Source organism: Corvus kubaryi, unplaced genomic scaffold (genome assembly GCF_017639235.1).
Source record: "Corvus kubaryi isolate FWS band 111438036 unplaced genomic scaffold, C.kubaryi_AGA036_p1.0 37396, whole genome shotgun sequence".
NCBI lineage: Eukaryota > Metazoa > Chordata > Aves > Passeriformes > Corvidae > Corvus > Corvus kubaryi.
In genome coordinates this window covers 24389604-24410277 of record NW_024581135.1, presented here as the reverse complement: position 1 = coordinate 24410277, position 20674 = coordinate 24389604, and the positions used below count along the sequence as shown (strand labels likewise).

Below are 20674 nucleotides of genomic sequence, written 5' to 3'. Positions count from 1 at the left end.
TACATTCACTAGTGCACTTCTGTCTCCACAGAATACAATTCAAACTTTTTGAATGTATCTAATGTATTTGCAAAATAAATTTCTAATAAATCTCTCTATGAAATGCAGTCTTTCACTGAAAACTTAGTTGTATAACTATAGAAAAGCATAATTTCTAAAATTCAATGAATAATGCATCGATGATTCAGACAGATTTTAAACTCTATAATGGCTGATCAGAGTTCAGGAATAGACCTATCTTCTAATACTGCAATAATAAGCAGATTTCAGTTTAAGACAGGCCACAGGGACCCATCAATGTTTTCCAGATTTGAGGACCAGATACAATGTGTAATTCAGGTACTGGGAAGGTTTTTGGTATGCAAAATGAAAAAAAAAATCCTCATGCTGCCAGTTTTCCCTGTCAGTTTAATACTCCACTCAACTTTTAAGGTATTTAAAAGCCAAAGCCTGGAAAACATCTTGCTGAAATTAAGGTTAAAATGCAGAATATGTTAAGAAAGGACCTTTTCAGCTGCCCTTAGATTTCAAATTCTGTAGCAATTCCCTGAAGTGTAGAGGTTTGAACAGACTAATTCTGAATTAGCTATTATTGTGCATATTCTTACACGTACAGAACTGCACCAAAAGTACAGGTGATACTTGGGGTTATGATGCAGTTTTGTCTCAGGGAGGGTGTGTTTGCCATTCTCTCCTGAAAGCTCAGATCTGCAATTCAGGTTTGGAAGGAATCCTATGTAGGGTGGGATGATTTGATTCCACCTCTTTGGGACAGCTACTAGTGGAAAGCTTCTGTACAGTAAAAATAGCTACAGTCAGGGTAGATTCCCAAGTTTATCTCTTTAGTTTGAGATGAAGAGACTTTTTTTCTCTGCTAGCATCTGCTCTGTTATAATACTTTATAAATATCAAGAAACATTTTCTTGTTGCTGTGGTCCTTGTGTAAGTAATGTTTAGCAAAAGGGAATGATTTTCTTGTTTTCTTTGTGGAGTAGCTCAAAATGATTGCTCAAAAAAACCCTTTTAGACAATAATTAGCTGAAATTGCTTTACTCCATGTTGTCCATATCTACACATCTTTCCACCATGGAATAGTTATTTTCTTTACAGCTGATGTAGTTCGGTGGGATAAACTGGTAAATGCTTTGTCAAATCTAGATTTCCTGTTTCCTATTGTTTTGTATTTTGTAGTCTTTCTTTCTCTATTTATATGTAAATACCAATAACTTGGCTGTTACAGGTTTTCGCAGTTAACCACAGCTTCTGTGTTCAAATGACTTTTCACCTTACCCCTACCTCTTCTGTACATGATTATCAAAAGTATGATATCTCCTAAAGATTGAATTGAATACATCCAAAATGTGATAAAACAGGCAATGGGCTCTGATAAAAGTCAACTAGTCTGGAACATCTGTATTTATTCTACAACAGTTTGTTCTTCACTATGGGGGCAGTCTTGCCTTTTTGACATCATTAATTATCAATCTCATGTTGTTATGAAGTACATAATCATCCTTGTGATTCACTGTGGCAATTTCAATCCCTCTTATTTCAATGCTGCTGCCTGTTCTAGGAAGGTTTCCTCACTTTGCAAAAATTAGCATATTAGTTTTGTAGCCAAATTGTTTCCTAAGGAGTTCCTAAAAGCTACTGTTTGTTTCATGAATGTTACTTCTCAATTTCATTTGATGCTTTTCAATACCAGTTTACCAATTTGTTCTAAATAAAGAAGTTAAAAGTCACCAAACCTTCAAAATCTGTAATCTCTATTGCCTTTGGCTGTGCTGATTGCCCTGTGACGCTGTATGAGCTACGTGCAATTGCTGTTTTCAGAAAATTTAGTCCAATTGTCATGGTTCTCTATAGTAATTTTTTTCCTGAAGTACTACAATTAAATACTAAGAAGTTATAAAGGAGTCACTTTTAAAGGGAAATAATACTGAAGAAAATGTCAAATGTATTTTGTACCTCCCATTCTTTGCTCATTCTACATCTGTTTTGTTCCCTGTGTGAAACAGTTATCTTTTAGCTTAAATTACCAATGAATTTCTTCTAACCAATTTATACATACCTGAAGAAAGATGTAGATGCCACCTGAGCATCTGTCTTACGAGGCAGGTCAAGATGTTCTTTTAATCACCCTGCCTTGAACCACTCTCTTGCTTCATTTCATTCACTAATGTGCAAGGCACTTTCTACTGAAGATTTTTCGAACTTTGGTTCTAAAGCCTCTTTCCAGGTCCATCTGCTCAAGAAACACTGTCTTTATCTTCCTCTGTTTTTCTACTTATGATGCAGTAGCAAGTTTTCCTGTGCAGTTCTTTTTGTTCAGATTATCTATAACACATCTCTTATGTATTACATATCTTGACAATTATTCATTTTTTGCTCTCTCTCCATCTCCTAGAATTTTTCAGATTGTTTGGTTCACTGAATTAAGTGAATGATTCTATCATTCTAAATTGAGTGTTATATTCAAAGTAAACTTAAAAATAGATGTGCTTAACAGGGCACCTGGATGTCTGATTCTGTGGACTGCAGTGAAGTCCAGCACAAGTGCAGATTTAAGACATCTGCCTTAGTCAACCGAACTTTACTTGGCACTGAATTGGTCTGTGAACACTCTCACACAGCCGTGACAGACCTTTGGTGCTGGTGACTTCTAGTAAAGGGCATTATTGAACAATCAAATGTGATAAAGTCTTTGCAAACCTACCTATGTGTCATAGGTAGGTTTGCAAATACATATCTGTTTGTGCCCTGAGGTTTTCATCTACTTTGCTGGCAAGCTTTTGTGGGTATTTGTTTTCATTTTTAATTGCCTGAAAGCTTTGATAAATCTGACACCATGTTCATTACCAATATGATAGGCCATGCACACAGCAAACAAAAACAGGAGTCTTTTTTTCCTTGCTAAACTTAAAGTTGGTACTTGAAGGACACATAAATGAATATACATACTTTAGTGATTATATAAACAAGCCTCAAATACAGTAAATCAGATGAAGCAAAAAATACTAAAGTAGAAAAAAAAGGGAAAATGTTCCCTGTTTGGTCTCCTTATGTAGGTCATTTAAGCACTGTTAATATATCAATCCCAGCTCTTTTGCCTACTTAATTGAGTCAATGCCAATGCACTGTGTAGACCATATGCATAACTTTTTAGAGTTGTTATTCCTCAATTATGTAACTGTACTAATTTTGTTAATATATTCTGTGGAGAATCTGAAAATCCAAGATTACTGTAACATCAATATTTTGCCATTGCTGAATTGCTGGAAACCTATGTATTTAAATAAAATCCATGAACTTTAATAAGACCAAATATTTCTTCTTCCTGTGCTGTGCTTCCTATTGATTAATAATTCATATTATTTGGACATTGCAAGCAAGCTGGAAACTCTGCTCGTGCAAAAGAGGATTGCACATCACAAATGTGAATAAAATAGACAATGGGGAGAGCAAAAGGAGGCATGGAGGAGACTGTCTAAACCATTCCTTTTCTGCAAGGGCAGAATTTGAGTGATATGATCTCTGTGCTATCTTAGGTTCTGTTCACAAAGCATCATGTAGCAGTCGAGTCCACTGGCAGACAGTTCTTCAGTGGTTTAACTCTGTTACTTACAATGCTGTTGAACTCTGTCTTACCCAGCAAATAAATGCAATGCTTTACCTGCTTAAAATTAAATGTGCATCAGTGCTTGGTAGATCAGGGCCAGGATATACAGCATGCAAAACTCTAATACTTGCTGTCACTAATTACAATAAATTTATCTTATCTTTTTGAGGATTTGTTTTGTTTTGGTTTTTTTTCCTTATGTTTTCAGATTTCTTAATTGGTTCATGGCTCTCCTGCAGTTCCACCACAGGGAAGTTTGTGTTGTCACGTTTGGAGGGATGGGTATTAGTTTGACAAGTCACCCTGCAGGTCTCTTGATACTTCCTTATTTTCCATGTGTCATGAATTAGGTGTTTTGAAGATTAATTTCAAACAAAACAGCATATTTAGTTTCCCTTCAGGAGCAGAGGAATTTAAATGTCTTTAAAATAGAGCTCTCATTCTCCTCATCAAGCCTGCATGATCCCTTTCCTGTTCTTATAGCTAATTAACTGGTCTAGCTGCAGGATTTTCCCAATTTCAAGGTAAGTTGTTTTCATTGCAACTGTGTGATTTTAGCATAACTGTAAAGGTCTGTCAGTATTCAATATTGAAAAGGCAGCCTGTTTTCTTTACTGCTACATGTATTTCAAAATTATTTCTTTGCATTGATATTACTACTGGAGCGACTTACTTCTAGATAAAAGAAAAGCTTAGTGTAAATTTTCATTAAGTGTAGATTCTTAGCTGAGGATTAAGTGGCACTGGGAGAGTTTTATTATTGCCATAATTAAGGGTGAAGAAGTTAATTTTTCCTGTTTTAATGTATTTCCATATTGGCTAATAGAAGTGTGTGTTGACTTTAGTATGGAAATTTTAAGATAAAATCTAAAAAAAATAGAAAAAACTGGGCAAAGGGCAAAAAGATTTTTTTTTAGGACAAAGATGGGACTGTAACAACAACATGCTGGCAGTGTAGCACAAATGATGGGTTAGGCAGGGTAAGAACAGAAAACTGGTTGAAAAACAGGAAGTGGAAAGATGAAAACTTTGAAGGGTAATTTATCATTTCAGGTGCTAGCCCTCTTGATTGGCCTTGCTTTCCAAAGTAGCTGCTCATAGTTTAGTATTCTGGATCTTCTTTTGACCTGCTTGTACTGCAGGGACAGAGGTCTGTGTCTCTGAGCAGGTCAGGTTGTCTGCAATTCCTCCGCTGATCCCCTCATTGCTCTGTACAGGCTGTAATGTGTGTCTGTGCTGTGTTCCAGTGGCACCCTCCTGTCCTTTGGCCCTGGATCACCTCTTGCAGCAAGAGCTGTGTAGGCACTGCCTTGGCTCTGTCATTCTCAGCCTTGTGCCTCCCTCCACTGAGCTAGAGGCAGGATGTAGGCTCGGCTGCTTCATTCTCTGAGCATTATTCACAGAAGCTAAAGGGAGGAAAGGTCTCCTTTCCCAGTGTTTCCATAAGGGCTTTTTGCTCCTGTTTTCAAGATAACTTAAAAGTTGGTCTTTTGTTTTAGCTGGTTTGTTTCTGTCTCCTTAGGGAACTACAGGACATGCTCTGGCAGATTTCTTGATTTTCAAATGCCTCATCTATCTGTGTTTTTTTGTTTTCTGCTCTTTCTTTCGTTTTCAGAGATACAATTTTGTCATCAGTGTCTTCTCTGGTGGTTTGCTGTATGGATTCTCAGGATAAACCTTTGGAACAAAGGCTGCTCTGTTTGTCTTTTGCTTAAGCCATGCTGGGTGCTTTTGCTGTAGGAATTTCCATTGTTGCAGTGGCAGGGTCCTTTAGGGAGCAGAGTTTTTACAGTTTTCCTTTGTGGAGTTCTGGTGACGTTAGCAGGTGTATGTCTGTTTACAGGGATACTGTTCGGGCAGTTTGCACCTTCCTTCCTTCCTGAAGGATATTGCCTTCTCATTATACTTTTCTCCAGTAAATCAAAGCAATATATCTTCAGTTACTGAATTCCTTCTGAGGGAGAGAGAACAGCTTGCAAACACCACTTTTTTTCATTGTAGAATTGGACAACAAGAGCTGGAAATATTTTATGAGAAAAAAAGAGGCCCTTAAAATTCCCCTCTGTCCCTGGAGGTTTCTGTGGTTTCTATAAATACTAAATTTCTTTGCTTTGCTTCAGATATTTGGCAGTTAAAAGGCAGGGAAGAGCCCAGATTAATGTGAGATGTTCTTATTAATTATTCCATGGAAGGATATTTATACTCTCTCTTACAAACTTTGGTTAGACTCCATGCAAAACAGGAGTGGAAAGTTTGGAAGCTTTTAGGTGGTTCAAAAGTACTACTGCTGCCTTTGACCAAATAAATGCCTTACAGTTTTTGAAAACACAGTTTGTATTTCTTCATTGTTGTCTTATGATGCTGTTTGAAAATTTTAAGTGATTTCACTCATCCAGTTTTTCAGAAATTGTTAGTGAATTTTATGGTACTGACTCTTATATAGCTGAGCCAAGAAGAAGTCGGTGAAACTCTGTGAGTTAATAGCAGTTTAAAATTGTGCATGTCTTAAATCCTTGGAAGCAAATGAAATGTACTGTTTAATTATCCACCTGAAATCAGTGTGCAAAAGATGCAACTCAAACTGGTTTATAACTCTCATAGGGTGTAATTTGTCTCTATAATGTGCATAAAAGGTGCCGTAGAGAAAGAAAATTGATTAGGAAATTCTGAAGTGTTACGATTATTTCAATGCTGTGAGCCCCTTCTTTATTTTTCTGTAAGAGCTTGAGTACTTAGTAGTATTATCCATTTCTGCCAATTGCATCAGATGGGAGCTCTCATCATTTCACTTCACTGTAAAATTGAACACTGATAAAGCTGTTTACTTAAAGCCATACTGAAATATGCCTCCCTTACCCTTAGGTTCCTTCCAGTCACCATCTGAGGACGCTCATCCTCACTTTTCCAATGTGGACCCAAAGCTCCTTTCCCCAACTGGCAGTGGCACCAGTAGCTGACAAAACTGACACATGTACTCCCTCCTGCCACGCTCCTCTTGCCTGGCTTCTTGCACAGCTCTTAATCTTATTGAAACAAACATGATCACTGAGGCAAGACTGGGGTATATTTGATTGTTTTGCTGCTACTTCAGAAATGAAGATTTTTACTCAACAAACAAGACAGGTGCTATTTTCAGAGTGGAGAAGCACTCTGCAAACCCAAGTCTGTGACTGAGCAAGCAGTAAGGAAATCCTCTCCTTTGCCCTCTCCAAGCCCCGACTTTGGCAGTACAGATAGGTTCTCAGGTTTGCACTTGGAAAGCAGAGCAGGCAATCTGCTGCATGGCTCATATACTGATTAGTCCTCAACCCTTTTGCTGTTTGTATGCACTTAATTGTTTTTTGCTGGCAGACACACACAGTTCAGCATCAGATTTTGACACACACATGCTGCTGTCCCGGAGGATCTGCGGAGCGGGCTGTCTTGCAGCTGCTGCATTTTCCACCACTTAAATTGACAGTTACCTACTGTGTGGAGTTGCTAGGAGAAGGTGAACAGTCATCATTACAGCATATTCCTTCAATAACAACCTGTAGCGCTCACTGATTTCTCTTCTGCAGGGATTTAGACATGTCTTTGCTACTGACTTAGCATTTGTACAGTCATATTTTTATTGAGAGGCTGGTAGATATTTATTCAATAAGAAACAATTCAGGATCAACTAAAGAGAGGAAATCTCTGGCATTTGAACATACACTCTTTGTAGGGTGATGTGGCTGATACTGGCATCTACCATCTGCTTTCCTATTGCAGACTGTTTCTCCAACCTGCAAAGCAGAAACCAGCCTTTCTTTCCTTCTGGATTGTTAAAGCCATTCACATTTATTCTGCATGGCAATGAATTATAGTCCATTTTAAGGAATCTTTTGTGCTTCTGTGTGTATTCCTACAGCAGAAAAAGTGCATGAGAAAGGAGCTTGAGCAGTCAGTAGTATAACTAGCTGGCTCTCCCATATGGATTAGACTCGTGAGGTCAGAGGAGCTGTGTGTACTTGCTCTGTGCTTGGGGGGGAAGAGTGGATTTGTCTGTCAAAGTGAATAGCAATTCAGGCAGGATCGTCCCTCAGCTGTTGTAATTCTGATGTGTTTTGATATGACAGCAGCTACTGTCTAACATGCGTGGATCTTCTGAAATGTGTAGCGGACTAAGGACTGCTTTTACTTGCTGCTGAGCCTGACTGTAACTGTATCGCTGTAGGACAATAACGATGGGGGCTCGAGCGACAGAAACAACTCGGGAACTGGAAAGCGCCTCTGTACAGTACCAAATAGGAGGACATGCAGAGAAAATGTGGCAACGACTCAAAGGAATGTGAGTAGCTTGTCTCCTTAGCTTTTGTTCTGTTCCTTGGGAAAGATAATTTTCTTCTGTTTGTTAAAATGTCTAATTAGCAAACGGGAGAGTTATCTTTAAGCTGTGAATAGTATTTGCTCTCACAATACAGTACATTGGTCTCGTTTACGAGGGTACTTAGATTAATGTCAGACTCTCTGTTAGGTTCATTCATCTCATTTAAAAGATGTAATAATGAGTGAGAGTTATTATCCAAATTGAAATGCAGGTAAGTCCTTCCAAGTTAGCACTTCCATATCTCTGATATGATTTTGTAAATGTTATCTTCAGAATCAGCATTTCTGGAGCTGTTTCATCACTGCTGTCAGTATGTATGGGTAAGTATATTATTGCAATTCTATAGGAAGTACTAATACTTTGCCTTTAAGACTGAAGGTAAAGAAGTCTATATTAAAAGGTGCTTAGCTATTAGGAAGCTGCTGCGTCTGTTTTTTGTCAATTATTTTGGTGTTCAATAATGCTAGAAACTGATTGAAGGAGTATTTGAGGGGACCACTATGTACATGCTGTGTCTAATTCACTCCTCTCAAATGCAATTTTCATGTAGACTTTTGGTGCAAATGATCAGTAAATAAACATCTGCAACCTGTCAGAGAGAAACTCCAGTGTGTCCTAAACCCTTCAAACTTCAACATCTTCTTTTAAGTAACTGCCAGGTTTTTGCTCTGAAAGCTGATGTCAGAATGTTACAAATAAATACATGTTACACTTGTTGAAGCAAGGAAATCGCAGTAGTATTTTTGCTGGAAAGATTTGTATCCTGGGTTTCTAAAGGTATTCCACAGATGCTATATAGTGCCTCAGCTGTTGAAGATAAACAGGTTATTTAAAGCGTGGAGGATTAGATGCACCGGCTATGGCACTGCCTGTTTCCTCTGTGCCTTGGGTAGAGACTCAAACTGGCTGTGGGGAAGGGACTTTCCACCATCTGCTTTCTTTTAAGAGAAATTGCTTTGCTTGATTGTAAAGTCACTTTTCAGGTGTGGCCAGGGATTTATCTTAACTTCTCTGTGGTATATTTTTGAATATTTGCTCTGCATCCTATCATCACTCTGTTTCAGATAATTCGCTTTGGTAAAAATGTTCCCGTAAAAACTCCAGTGTATGCAGCAGAGGAAATTTGATTATTTGATGATGTCACACATTTTACCTCTGAGTTTCTGCTACCAGAGACCTCCACCAGTTTGTGCAGATTTCCATTTGTGTAGGGTCTTAGCTGCTGTTTTTGTTTGTTCGGTAAGTTCTCTGTTACCACTAGGCTCTTGGGTTGAAACATTTCCTTTCAACTGCCTCTGGAATGGTACCATTAAACAAACTAACATAAATAACTAAGCATTGGTGACACTCAGTACAACAGCTCCAGGAAACAGGGTTTATGGTTCTCCAGGAGTAGTTAAAATGATATTTGGAGTTTGTGGTGTATCAATATCAAATGGAGCTTAAGTGTTTGGAAACCATGCACTTTTTACAGGTTGGTGTCAACCTCATGACTGTTATGACAAGATGATGCTAAAATACTTGTATTTATAAAAGCCAGGTTATATTATTAGACATGTGCTCAGCTGACTGTTTTTCAGACTTACCAATTCTTTCATTGTAATTATTCACTAGTTAATTGGAAATCACCGACTAGTCAATATTATGAATATTGTATGGGGAAATTTCAAAGAGTTGAAAGTTTCAGAGTAGATGTCCAGGCTCACTTTATAGTATAAGCATCAATCATTAAGAAAAAGGATTCATTTTGTTGATGAAGAGATATCAAAGTAGAAGCATGTTTGTATGTGGTAGGGGAGAGGGACAGATAAGTGGGATGCCAGATAATCTGACTTCGGAAGAATTCTTTTATAAACTGTCAGCCAGGGGAATTGTTTCATCTTAGTGGTGGGAACTGTTAATGAAACTACGTATGATGCCAAATTACGGAGTTTTTAAAGTAGTGTGCAGTGGTGTATTTACACTGAAGTCAAGACTTCATGGTTTGAATTATGAATTATCTGTTCTTGCTGATAGAGTCCACAGACCTACCTAATTTTCATGTGATTTCAACACAGTTTTACTGTATTTTGCCAGTTGGGAGTGCTGATTATCTTCTGGCAAGCAGGTCATTATTTCTGAAAGAACATCAGATTTCATTTAGATAGCTATCTGGATAGTGTTCAAAAGCTGTACAATAGACCCTTAAAATTAGCTTCAATTTTCTGTTAGCATTTCAGATTTTTTTCATAATAGAATTTTAATTATGAATTTGGCAGCAGAATTCCATTTAACCTTGTATGTCTTGGGGTATTTTTGTTGTTGGCTCGTTGTTTCTATCATTCATTTTTGTGAAATAGAGACTATTCTAGAAGATAGGTGAGTTGTATGTGCTTAAAGCTAAATGAAAATCCATATTTGAATGCCCAATAAGAAAAGCTGTCTACCGTGGAAGCTTGAAAGAAAAGGCCTTTTTACAGGTTTTCTATTCTATAGGCTTTAATAGATCTTGCTAACCTAGTGTTGCAATAAAGGCTGGGATGTTTTGAATAAAATTAAAATGATTTATAACTTTTATTTGGTTCATGGTGCTTTACAACCAGTCCTTCTGTATGGCTAGTAAAAATCCCACTCTGTTTTCCTTACACTGGAATTGCAGCAGTGCTGCAACCAAGGACATTATCTGGCAGAGAAGATATTAATTTGAATTACATAACTTGATCCTTAACATTGGTGCTGATTTTATTGATGCCTGAATGTATAAAACACAAGCTCAGTGAAACAAGGCCTGTGAAAATTAGTCGTGTAAATTTCTGTCTTGACTGTATCTTCTCGTTTTTGAATTAAGGTGTTTTCAGTATGCAGAATGCAAGCTTCTGATGTTTTGTAGTTCGTGGAGAAAGCAAAAACAACAAGGGACAGCTAAATAACTCATATAATAGTGTGGCTTTTATAATTCCCTGTTATGCAGAAGAATAAAAACAAAAGCCATTTAAGCCACTGCAGGAATTCCAGCTGCCTGACTGAAGGGGAGTGTTGTATACCTTCCACTTCAAAAAGCATCTTGTCACAGCCCAGCCAAGGGGCTCCTTCTCAGGCTGCTTAATGGCACTGATTACACCTTTTCTTCCTCAACCTTTCATTCTCTATTGGATGGAATCTTACTTTAGACAGTGAATAAGTCTCCAGCTTAAATGTATTATGGTGTCAATAAATCCAGATGATTTGTTGCCCAGGAGAGTTTGTCTTCAGGTGCTGATAGAGCATCGTAGGGAGCTCAGAAAGAAAAGCAGCATTTTAAAAGCATTTTGATTTGGAATGCAGAGAACCAGGTTTAAAGCAGAGGTCTTTATGCTTACCAGCCTTGCAGTGTTTGGTATTCTCCTTAATCTGCATGTAGACATGACTTAACTCCGTGTTGTTCCTCACTGTGTGAAATTGTGTGCTGTCTGTTTATGGTCTATTTTGTCTGTTTGCCACTTCACTCAATGTCAACGCAGAACAGTCACACGTCTCCCCCTCACCATCTTATTTTATTTTGCAACTAGGCATCTTAGACATCTTCTTTGCAAGTAGCTTCTACTATACTTATCACTGCTGGACATAGTATTAGGATAGGTTTTCTTTCTTTGAATTTCCTTTGAGTTCATCAGTGAGTAAATAACTTGATTTTCATAGATACACATATTTGCTAGAATTGTCTCTTAATTGGCCAAAAAAATCCCTGAGTGGAAAAAGTTGAAGTCTAAGGTTCCAAGAATTTGGGGACTTGAAATTCACATGTGGTTATTATAGACTACTTTATGAAATTGTTACTGCTTTAAAATGAGAATGGGTTATTGCTATCACTGGTTAAAACGAATTTGTGTTAACTTGTATGGCAAAAGGGATTGGAAAAACAGTCATAAGCCTCTTTCCTTACCTTCTTCGCTTTCTTTCCCCCCCCCATTCAACATAAGAGACCCCGATTTCTGCGGGAAGGAGGGCCTGAAGTGTTTTAGGCACTAAAAAGGACTGACATGTAGACCCAGTTTGTTGATCCTGCAATGCTGCAGTGATAAATTGCATGCATACACATTTTGTAGAGACAAAAAGGGGCCTTAGTCACTGATTTGGGGAAATTTGGCTTGATGTCAAAGAAAGTAGAAAAATGGCTTCCTGTGTACCTGCTGAATTATCAGAAGATAGAATTCTTTTAAAGGCATTGAATAGAATCCATATTAGCAGCCAAATTAGGTCTAAACTCGACCAGAATGGGTAATTTTATTTAGGGAAAAGTCACTTGTTCTTTGGGTGCATGGATACTGGTGGAAGAGTGATAGAACAGTTTCCAGAACCAGATATGACAAAGAGGTCTTTCCTTTCTTTTTCCGAGTTGCTTGTTTACGTTTTATTTTATGCTGTATTTCCTCTTTGCTTGTTGCCCTTATTTCTATGCTCTATTTGCCTCATTTTGGTAGTTCAGTAAAGCTTAACTGAAGAGATTACCAAAACGTAACATATTGTGATGTAAAGATTTATAAATTTTGTGAGTACTGAACAAACAAAAAGAGAAAAAGAGGTAGAATTACAGGTGGGATACCTATGGTAAAAAGTAGCAAGACAGTTTGTCACTTAGTGCTAACTACATCAGGAGCAAACGGGTATAGAGTTCAAGTAGTTTTTACTTGTAATATTGCCTATTTTTACTTTCTTGTAATGTGAAAGCTTTCCTATAAAGTCATAAGCTCTTAAAAGTAATCAAAATGACAGGTATTTCTAAGGGGACTTTAAGAAAAATTGAAGTTGCTTTCAGAAATGCTCTGAACAGAAAATGGAAGGTATATGATGATGTACCTGTTGATTGATATGCATCTCATTAATGCTATAATTACAGTAAGAATAGTTTCATTATAAATTGTGAACAGTTTCTTTTGCTTTTGAAACCAAAGTCTGTCACCTGAGTAGTCAGGTAAACAATTATAATTATAACTTTGTAGCTTATAAGTATGTATCTAATTAAATGTATAATATGATAAATTTCAGATTTTCAGTAAGTCTAGATTTTTAGCTATTTAACACTAGCAATTTAGAGAACTCTTTTATCCAGTCATATTATTTTACTGTTAGAAAGATATTTCCATTATTATCATATAGATAATAGGCATAGAATTAATTTTAAGGTTTATACTAATTTTTTTCTGCGATTTCTGGCATGTACCTATGCTGTTGATGGATTAGGATAAATGCTAGTCCTCAAATTTACTGTGGGTAGGTGAATTGCTGTGCTTATAGAAAGCTGTGCTAGAAATGATTGCAAATTGAAGGAGTGGTGCACAAACCATAATTTGTCTGTGATACCAATAAGAACAGTAGCCACATGTTTACATGTGTCACAGTCCCCAAATAATACAATAGAATACTGAGATTCCCTATTAGAGCTTTAAAACAATATGTTCATACACCCCTCACATATGTGTCCAATTAAAATTAAATATTATATCTAAAGACAATGGAAATGAGATTAAAGATAACATTTTTTGAAGCTGACTACTAAACCGCAATTAAATGAAGTCTTAAGTTTCTATAGTCTGTATTTTTGTTTAGCTTAGGTGTCTGACTCTAGTTATGCTACACGCAACATTCTAAGTTTTTCTAAAAGGTACTTTTTATAGCTATTTACCTTATAAGTGTTCTATTCAGTTCACTGCTTAGAAAGAGATTTTATATAATTGACTACACAAATAATTACTTTCCTCTCATTTTGAACTCCTGCCAGCTCCTTGTGCAGGGGTCCTTGACTGCCGTGCACGCTGAGCAATTGTTACAAATGTTTCTTCAAAACCTTCATTCTCCAATTTAGCTGTTGCACATTGAAGCCTGCCGCAGTTTCTCAGAGCTGTGGGTCAAAGCCTCAGAGTTCATATGGCCCTCCCACACGTTACTCTCAGGTTCTGCTCCACCTCCACAACAGAGTGAAGTCAAAATATCTGGATAGGAGAGAAAAGGCCTTTTGTCTTGCTAATTATATGGAGCTAGAAAAATGCAAATGCCTAAATACTGAAATTACATAGTTACTAGTGGAAGTTATAATAAAAATAGGCATTCACTTCATACATCTGAAAGAGAAACATAACCTCAGGTTTATCAAAATTTTGCCTGACAGAATTTTTCCTGTAAGATGTCAAAATAATCGCTTAGGAGTGAACCCATTTAGTACTGTACCATTTTGTTTGTGTTTGCCATCTGATCTGGCCTACTCCTGGTATCATCTCTGGAGGAGGGCTAGAACAAAACAGTTGCAATTATTTCTGCTGCCATTATTTCTGCTGCCATTTACTGGAGACTATGTGATGACTTAGACTGCAAAAAAGGTGTAAGATCTACTATGGCAGCGAGTCCTCCAGCACTACTGTATTGTATCTAACATGAAAGGTTTATTTTTGTCAAAAACCCCCTCCAGACATTCAAAGCCTTCCAAAGGGAAGGAAAATAAACAACTAATCAGCCGACTAAGGACCAAATGGGCTGAGCTTGGCTCGCAAACTGCACAGTGACAGAGTTCTTACTCTGGCAACAGCAGGTATTTCGATTTTTGTTTTTCCTTTACTGCCTTCCCATACAATTTCATGACATACTTGAGGTCACCAATGCAATTTGTGGAACTTTTGAAACAAGACCTCATAAAGAGGATCTACAGAGGTAGTCAGAACTTAATACAAAGTAAATCCTTTCATTTTACTAGGGAGATGGGGAAAACTGAGCAGTTGTGACTAAAAGGAGAGAAAATTGCACTCTGCTGTGGTTGAGGGAAGCTAAACAGAAATTGAGTACATCACTTATAAAGTTACAGCTGACAATGAAGTGACTCAGTTTTCACAGTCCATAAAGCTTTGCAATTAGTCAGGCAGTGCTGCAGACTGAAGAAGCCAGCATTCTCCCCGACCTCTCTTTTCTTTTACAAAACTGCTTAGACTTGTAAAGAACTGCTACATTCAGTTTCTGTTAAAGGCTGCAGCTGCTCACTGTATAGACACATTTCCTAAATACATATATGCAAGGAATAGTGATTTTAAAGGAGTGTGTGACTTGCTCCTAAAAGCTTGTGTGATTCTGACTGTTGGCCAGCATATGTAATTTCATTTGTGAAGTCAAATACTGTTAACATGATATTGTATTTATTCCTGTGGATTCTGCTAGAAACGTGGTTTCCAAAGTGGTTTTCTGTGAGTGGAGTGAGTTTTTCAGATGCATTATCCCTAAAAGGTGACCTTTTTCTGCAGGTACTGTGGATTAAGTTGTCTCCCACTATACATTCTTGCTTCCCAATTCTCATTGCTGCCTCCATGCTTTTATTTTACCCGTTCTAGTGTGACTGGTTTTGACACCACCCAGGGATTTCTTCTTTCTTCTGTGGTAAAAATAGTAATAACTTTTTTTTTTTTCTAAACCCTTATTATAAACTTAAACTTTATCGGTTCCTAGGTTGGATTCCCTCTATGTTTTCACCCTAGTTGTATCCTTACAATGGAGAAAGTTGTCTGAGGGCACAAATACCTGAAGTTAAAGGAGGTGGTCCTACTTGAGCAGCTCGCTAAGAAAACGATTATGGTCTTGAATCTGTCACGTTTTAAGTCCTTGATTCTGTGGTATTGTAAATCCAGTACTAGGGTGCTTAGTATTGTATCAAAACATGAGAGAAAATGTTGATCCAATATGAGCTTCTTCTGCAGGTTCAATTTTGTTCTGGTATTTTTGAAAGGCTAACTTTAAACTAGCAGGTTTTATGAGGATCCAGTATGGCCCACATCACTCCAGAGTTATGATGCACAGATAACATCTGTGCTTTTGCAGCCTACAAATAGCTGGCCTGAAAGAAGGCCAGTATAAACATCTGTGTTGGGTACTCGGGCTAATTCAGGACAATTGTAATCGTTTATTTGCACCTCAGCTGAATCAGTGAAGTGCTGCCTGGTAATCCATAACTAGCAGTTACAGAACTGTTTCCTAAGCCCCCCTGAGCCTATTGTTTGCCTTGGCTCTATAAAGCTCTTCTCCACCACTGGCGATATCGCGTGAATCTGCAAATCAAAAAAAACAGCTGAAGAGTGCTTTATTAAAATTTTTATTCTTCTTGAAGTGAATGCCCTGAGAATGAGTACTCATTAGCTGCAATTGTACTGTTTACGGTCTCTACATGAAGCTGGACTGTAATGAGATTTGGAATGGCTTATTTTGAATGAGTAAGAGAAGTATGTTCATTTGAGTCAGTGTCGTGAAATGACAAAAAGTATTCCTAAGTTGCTTGTCTCTGACAATTTAGGCAAATACATCTGATTTTAGATGTTCCAGAAAAGCCAGTATACCTTGAGGTATCATCTACTGGAGAACATTAAAATAACATGTATATTAAAGTTTTGCTTTTCCCAGAATTAGTAGTTCTAGAAATATCACTCCAATGTTAAAAAAAAAAGAAGTGCTTTTTCTTGTCTTCTTTACTGATCTCGTGTTTGTAATCACTGTCATTTAGCATTTTTGCATGATTTTGTTGCTTGTATTTAATAAGTTTTCCAGAGTAAGAGACTGTTGAATTCCAGCCGTTTAACCTTCCAAGCATAATGCAGATATTATTAGAAGTAGTGTTATTTAACAGGAAGCGATCTCAAGGAAGATGTTTGTCTGTACAAGTGCTTATGCTCCATTATCTATTGTTTGACATTCGCTACAGTTTGTTTGACCCAACCATTCCCCAGACTTTTGGCGCCCCAGGAAAACAAGTAGCCTCCATAAATATTATGGAGACATTTAATTGTTGTGAATTTCTCTGATAAACAGTGTTTGGAGGCAGTTATATTTGAATAGTTCACTGTTAGTGTAATTTATGCCAGAAAGAGAGTAAAGAACAAACTGCTGGGTAGAATTTACTTCTTTCTTCTGTTCTTCTACAATACGGAACTGTTCTGCCTGGGAAATTTGAAATTAAATAAGTTTTTTTTTTTCCTTCTGTGTTGTCTGCAGAATTTATTGAAGAATTAACATATAACACCATGCTTACCTGCAGTTATATGTTTTATATTTTTATTTATTGTGTTTTGAATAGTTTATTTATTTATTTGGTTTTGAATAGTTTAGGTTTTTTTTTGGTTTCGTTTTTATTTTGCTATACCTTGGACACCACTTAGTTTAATTCTTTAGCTTTCTTTTGCCATTTTACTAAAGGCTTGATAAAGTTTTGAGGTTTTTTCTTCTAAACTGTAGATTTTTTTTGATATCACTGGATTTCCTAACCTCAAATACGTTCGCTTAAGATAACTCAGATACCTGTTTGGCAGAAATGCATTTGCAATTTGCTGGAGCTGCAAATTGTTGTCCCTTTTGATGGTTCCTTTTTATCTTCAGTGCGTGTTTTTCTGATGTACAGGCAACTGCACTGCAAAAAGTATTACATCTTTGGCATTAATTTCCATTAGGGTGGGTTGGAATGCAGAATTCCTGCTCAGAAGGGTATATAAAAAAACCTTGAAAAAGGTCACCAAGATTAAAAAATCAGAAGAATGAGTGTTCTGAACTGCCTTTTAAAAAATTTGAATAAGTATCTCTTTCTGACTTTTCTACTTCCAAACCCTTAAACTGAAGTGGCAGCTACCTGATTATTTGAAAGATGCTTGTCCTAGTCCCTCTGCTGCCAAAGATGACCTGGGAACACAGCTCTGAGCAACCCAGAGGAATAGTTACCTATAGTCAGGAAATCTCTGAGATAGATATAGTTTTATCAGCAAAGTAAGATGTCCATGAAATCTGAAACTTTCCATTGAAGAAGTTCAATTAGAAAATTGCTGGCAAACTCTGATTTAGGTATTTTCAACTTAACTAGAAAGACCTTGGATTTTATAGGTAATTGAAAATAGGATATTTCTCTTTCACAGAAAACTGCTGAAGTATCAGAGAATGTTTTATGTTTCAATAGCTACCAAGATGCCCTCAGGAGCCATAATCCAGTTCAAGTTTACAGACCAGGTTTATGGGATAATCCTGTAACAGCCAATGGCAGTAAGACAGAGATAGCCTTTTCCCTGCCATATTCTGCTTTGACAAGGAATCCCTATTTTAGTATTACAGCTTCCTTGAACAGGCATGATGGGTCTTCATTCTAAATAATTGGAACAAATATGAGACTTCAAATTACTTTACCTGTATTTGCAATTTGTCTCCATCTCTTAATTTAATGCATGTATTTTGTGCCTCTAACACATTATATATATGGCACACTATTATATTCTGCTGGAAAGTGTTGAGTTCTTCCTTGATATTTCTGTCCTGAAGACTCCTCAAAACTGCCTAACTATCTTGATTCATGGAGTGAAATAGTACACTTGCCTCTGGAAGGAAAACTGTAATCATTGAATAATAGACAGTATTACAGTGGTGAGTGTATATGTAAAAGGAGTGAAAAAAAATATACTCTTCAAAATAAGTTTATCTCTACTGGATCTGATTGGTGTAAATTTTGTTCTTAACCTAAAATGTGGTAAATAGAAAATTTGGCTTATCTTGACCTTTTGATTTTGAAGTTTCTTTCTAAGCAGATTGATTTAATACTGTTTGTTTCTCTAAAATATTAGAAAATAATTGTCAAAGACACATCAAAATGAAGAATGGTAATACCATACACACGTAAATAGTCCAGTGATCATTGTAAGAAATCTTTGCCTCCAAGAGAGAAATATTTAATTCTATTTTTAGTTGTTTTCTTGGGTAGTTCAGTTAGCCATTTTCTACTTTGTGTGAGCTACACATTGAAAAGGGGTTCCCTCTCCACTTGGTTGCTAGAAAATCCCTGCTGTTCCAGAAAAGTTTAAATATGTAATGTTTAGAAGTAACAAGGCATGAAAGTGTTAAAACATTTTGTTTCAATAAACTTATACGGGTAATTGTATTCCTGGCTTTGTAGTTAAAAAAAGCTTGATGCATACTTAGCGACTTTTTAGAAAGAAATAAAAAATTGGTAATATATTTCCATGAAAGAGAAATTGCATTTCTAAGAATGCCAAATGGACAACTCATGAACACTTAGGGCCTAGGCCTTATGATCCTTAATTCTAGTTTAATATATCAAACATTTCCCTTTTCCTTTACCATTGATGTATTGAATGTGGTTCATATGCTGTATGAAAGTGAACACTAGCGAGAAGAAAAATGGTTTGCCTTCATAGCAGATAGGGACAAAATGGTTTGAATGTGATTGTACAACAACTGCAAGTCTGTTTTTAGGCTGGATATGAGGTAAACACAGGATATGAGCATCCCAAAAGATTATGAGGGATTTGTGAGAGTTTATAGCTCAATCCAAACTTTGACTTGCTTGTATCACTCTTAGAGCCCAAACCAAAGTATGTGTTTAAGCATGTAGAGCTTTTTAGAAGACTAAATCATGATTGATTTAATACAACTTTGTCAGTATGTCTACTGATATAATATAAAAAGAAAAAATAAGTATATTAGAATTCTTAGAGAAAAATCTTACTTTGATTTAATTCTTTAACAGGAACAAACATCCCCTAAGATTTTAATATTATCTATTCCTGAAAAAAATAGTTGGCTCAGATGGACATAAACGATATGGAGCCAGCTCTGTCATCTATTTTTCTGTCTTGACTTTCAATCAGCTTTGACCAGATAAATTCTGAATATAAGAGACAGTCAACCTTGTCTCAGTATGAGGTCATATTTAGCCTTCTAGTATTGCGCTCATCTTCTTCTCTGAAAGACAGAGCTGCATCCAAAATGTCATGTTTGTAGTATAAAAATATCCTTATGTTCATGTAGAAAATCACAGCAAAATGTAGAGTTGAGAATGAGTTAATGAAAATATATAATTTCCTATGAGTTTTACCTAAGACTTTTTACTTTAAAAGTTCAGAATATTTTCATCATCAGGTCAATGCTAAAATCATCTTGTTGGTTTAAGAGAGGACTCAGAAGTTGCGGGATTCTTGACTCATGTTACTATTTGGGGAAACATGGTTATTAGCAGAATTTGATTTTTAAATACTTTTCAACTTTCATATATCAAATGCAATCTCAGATGCACCTTTTGTGTGAATGATCAAGGGAATAGAATGGAACTTTATGCTTCAATTGATACATTAGCTTTAGCAGAGGAAGATTTTGAGGGGAAGAATCTCAAGGAAAAGGTAGAATTCATAGTTTTAGAGATTAACTGTATTATTTTCATTCGCAGTAATGACAAACGGTAATGCAGCTTTACATATGGTGCCTGAATTGAAATAGACTCAAAAAGTACTGTGTAAAGCTCTATAATGGCAATGTAAAGTGACAAGAGATGTGATTTCTCACACTAAAATGCATTCTTATCATTTGACAATGATTCTCATTATGATGATACTTCTGGCATGGAACTGAAATTTTTCTACATTGTACAAGCTATATTAAATCTGTCTTTAGCTGGCAGCCATGCCTTACTGAAGTTGGCAGAGTACCATATGCATGGGATCAATTCCAGCTTCCTATATGGGCATGATTACAAAAATCTCCATATGATGCTTCACTTCTGAAAATTAGTTGATGATTTTCACAAAAGGGCTGCTGCATAATGTAATTTTGAATCTCAGCAAGAAGTACTTCATGGCCCAGTTACGGGCTCTATTTGCTCAGTCATCTGCTTTTATTCAGTCCATTATGATCTAATAATATTTAAATGCACTCCAGTTCCTGGCTGTACTGGG

At 36.6% G+C, this 20674-nt stretch overlaps 1 protein-coding gene across 5 annotated transcripts in view; it reads left to right on the top strand.

Moving 5' to 3' along the window:
* Positions 1-20674, top strand: part of PDE1A (phosphodiesterase 1A) — a 179202-nt gene that overhangs the window by 20453 nt on the left and 138075 nt on the right. Inside the window, exons 1-2 of one of the 5 annotated variants that reach the window (XM_042040480.1) lie at positions 7034-7109; positions 7818-7931. In XM_042040480.1, the coding sequence (XP_041896414.1) occupies positions 7828-7931 (104 nt within the window). In that variant the 5' untranslated portion in view covers positions 7034-7109; positions 7818-7827. The other 4 variants (XM_042040478.1, XM_042040479.1, XM_042040484.1 and 1 more) reach the window with 4 other exon arrangements.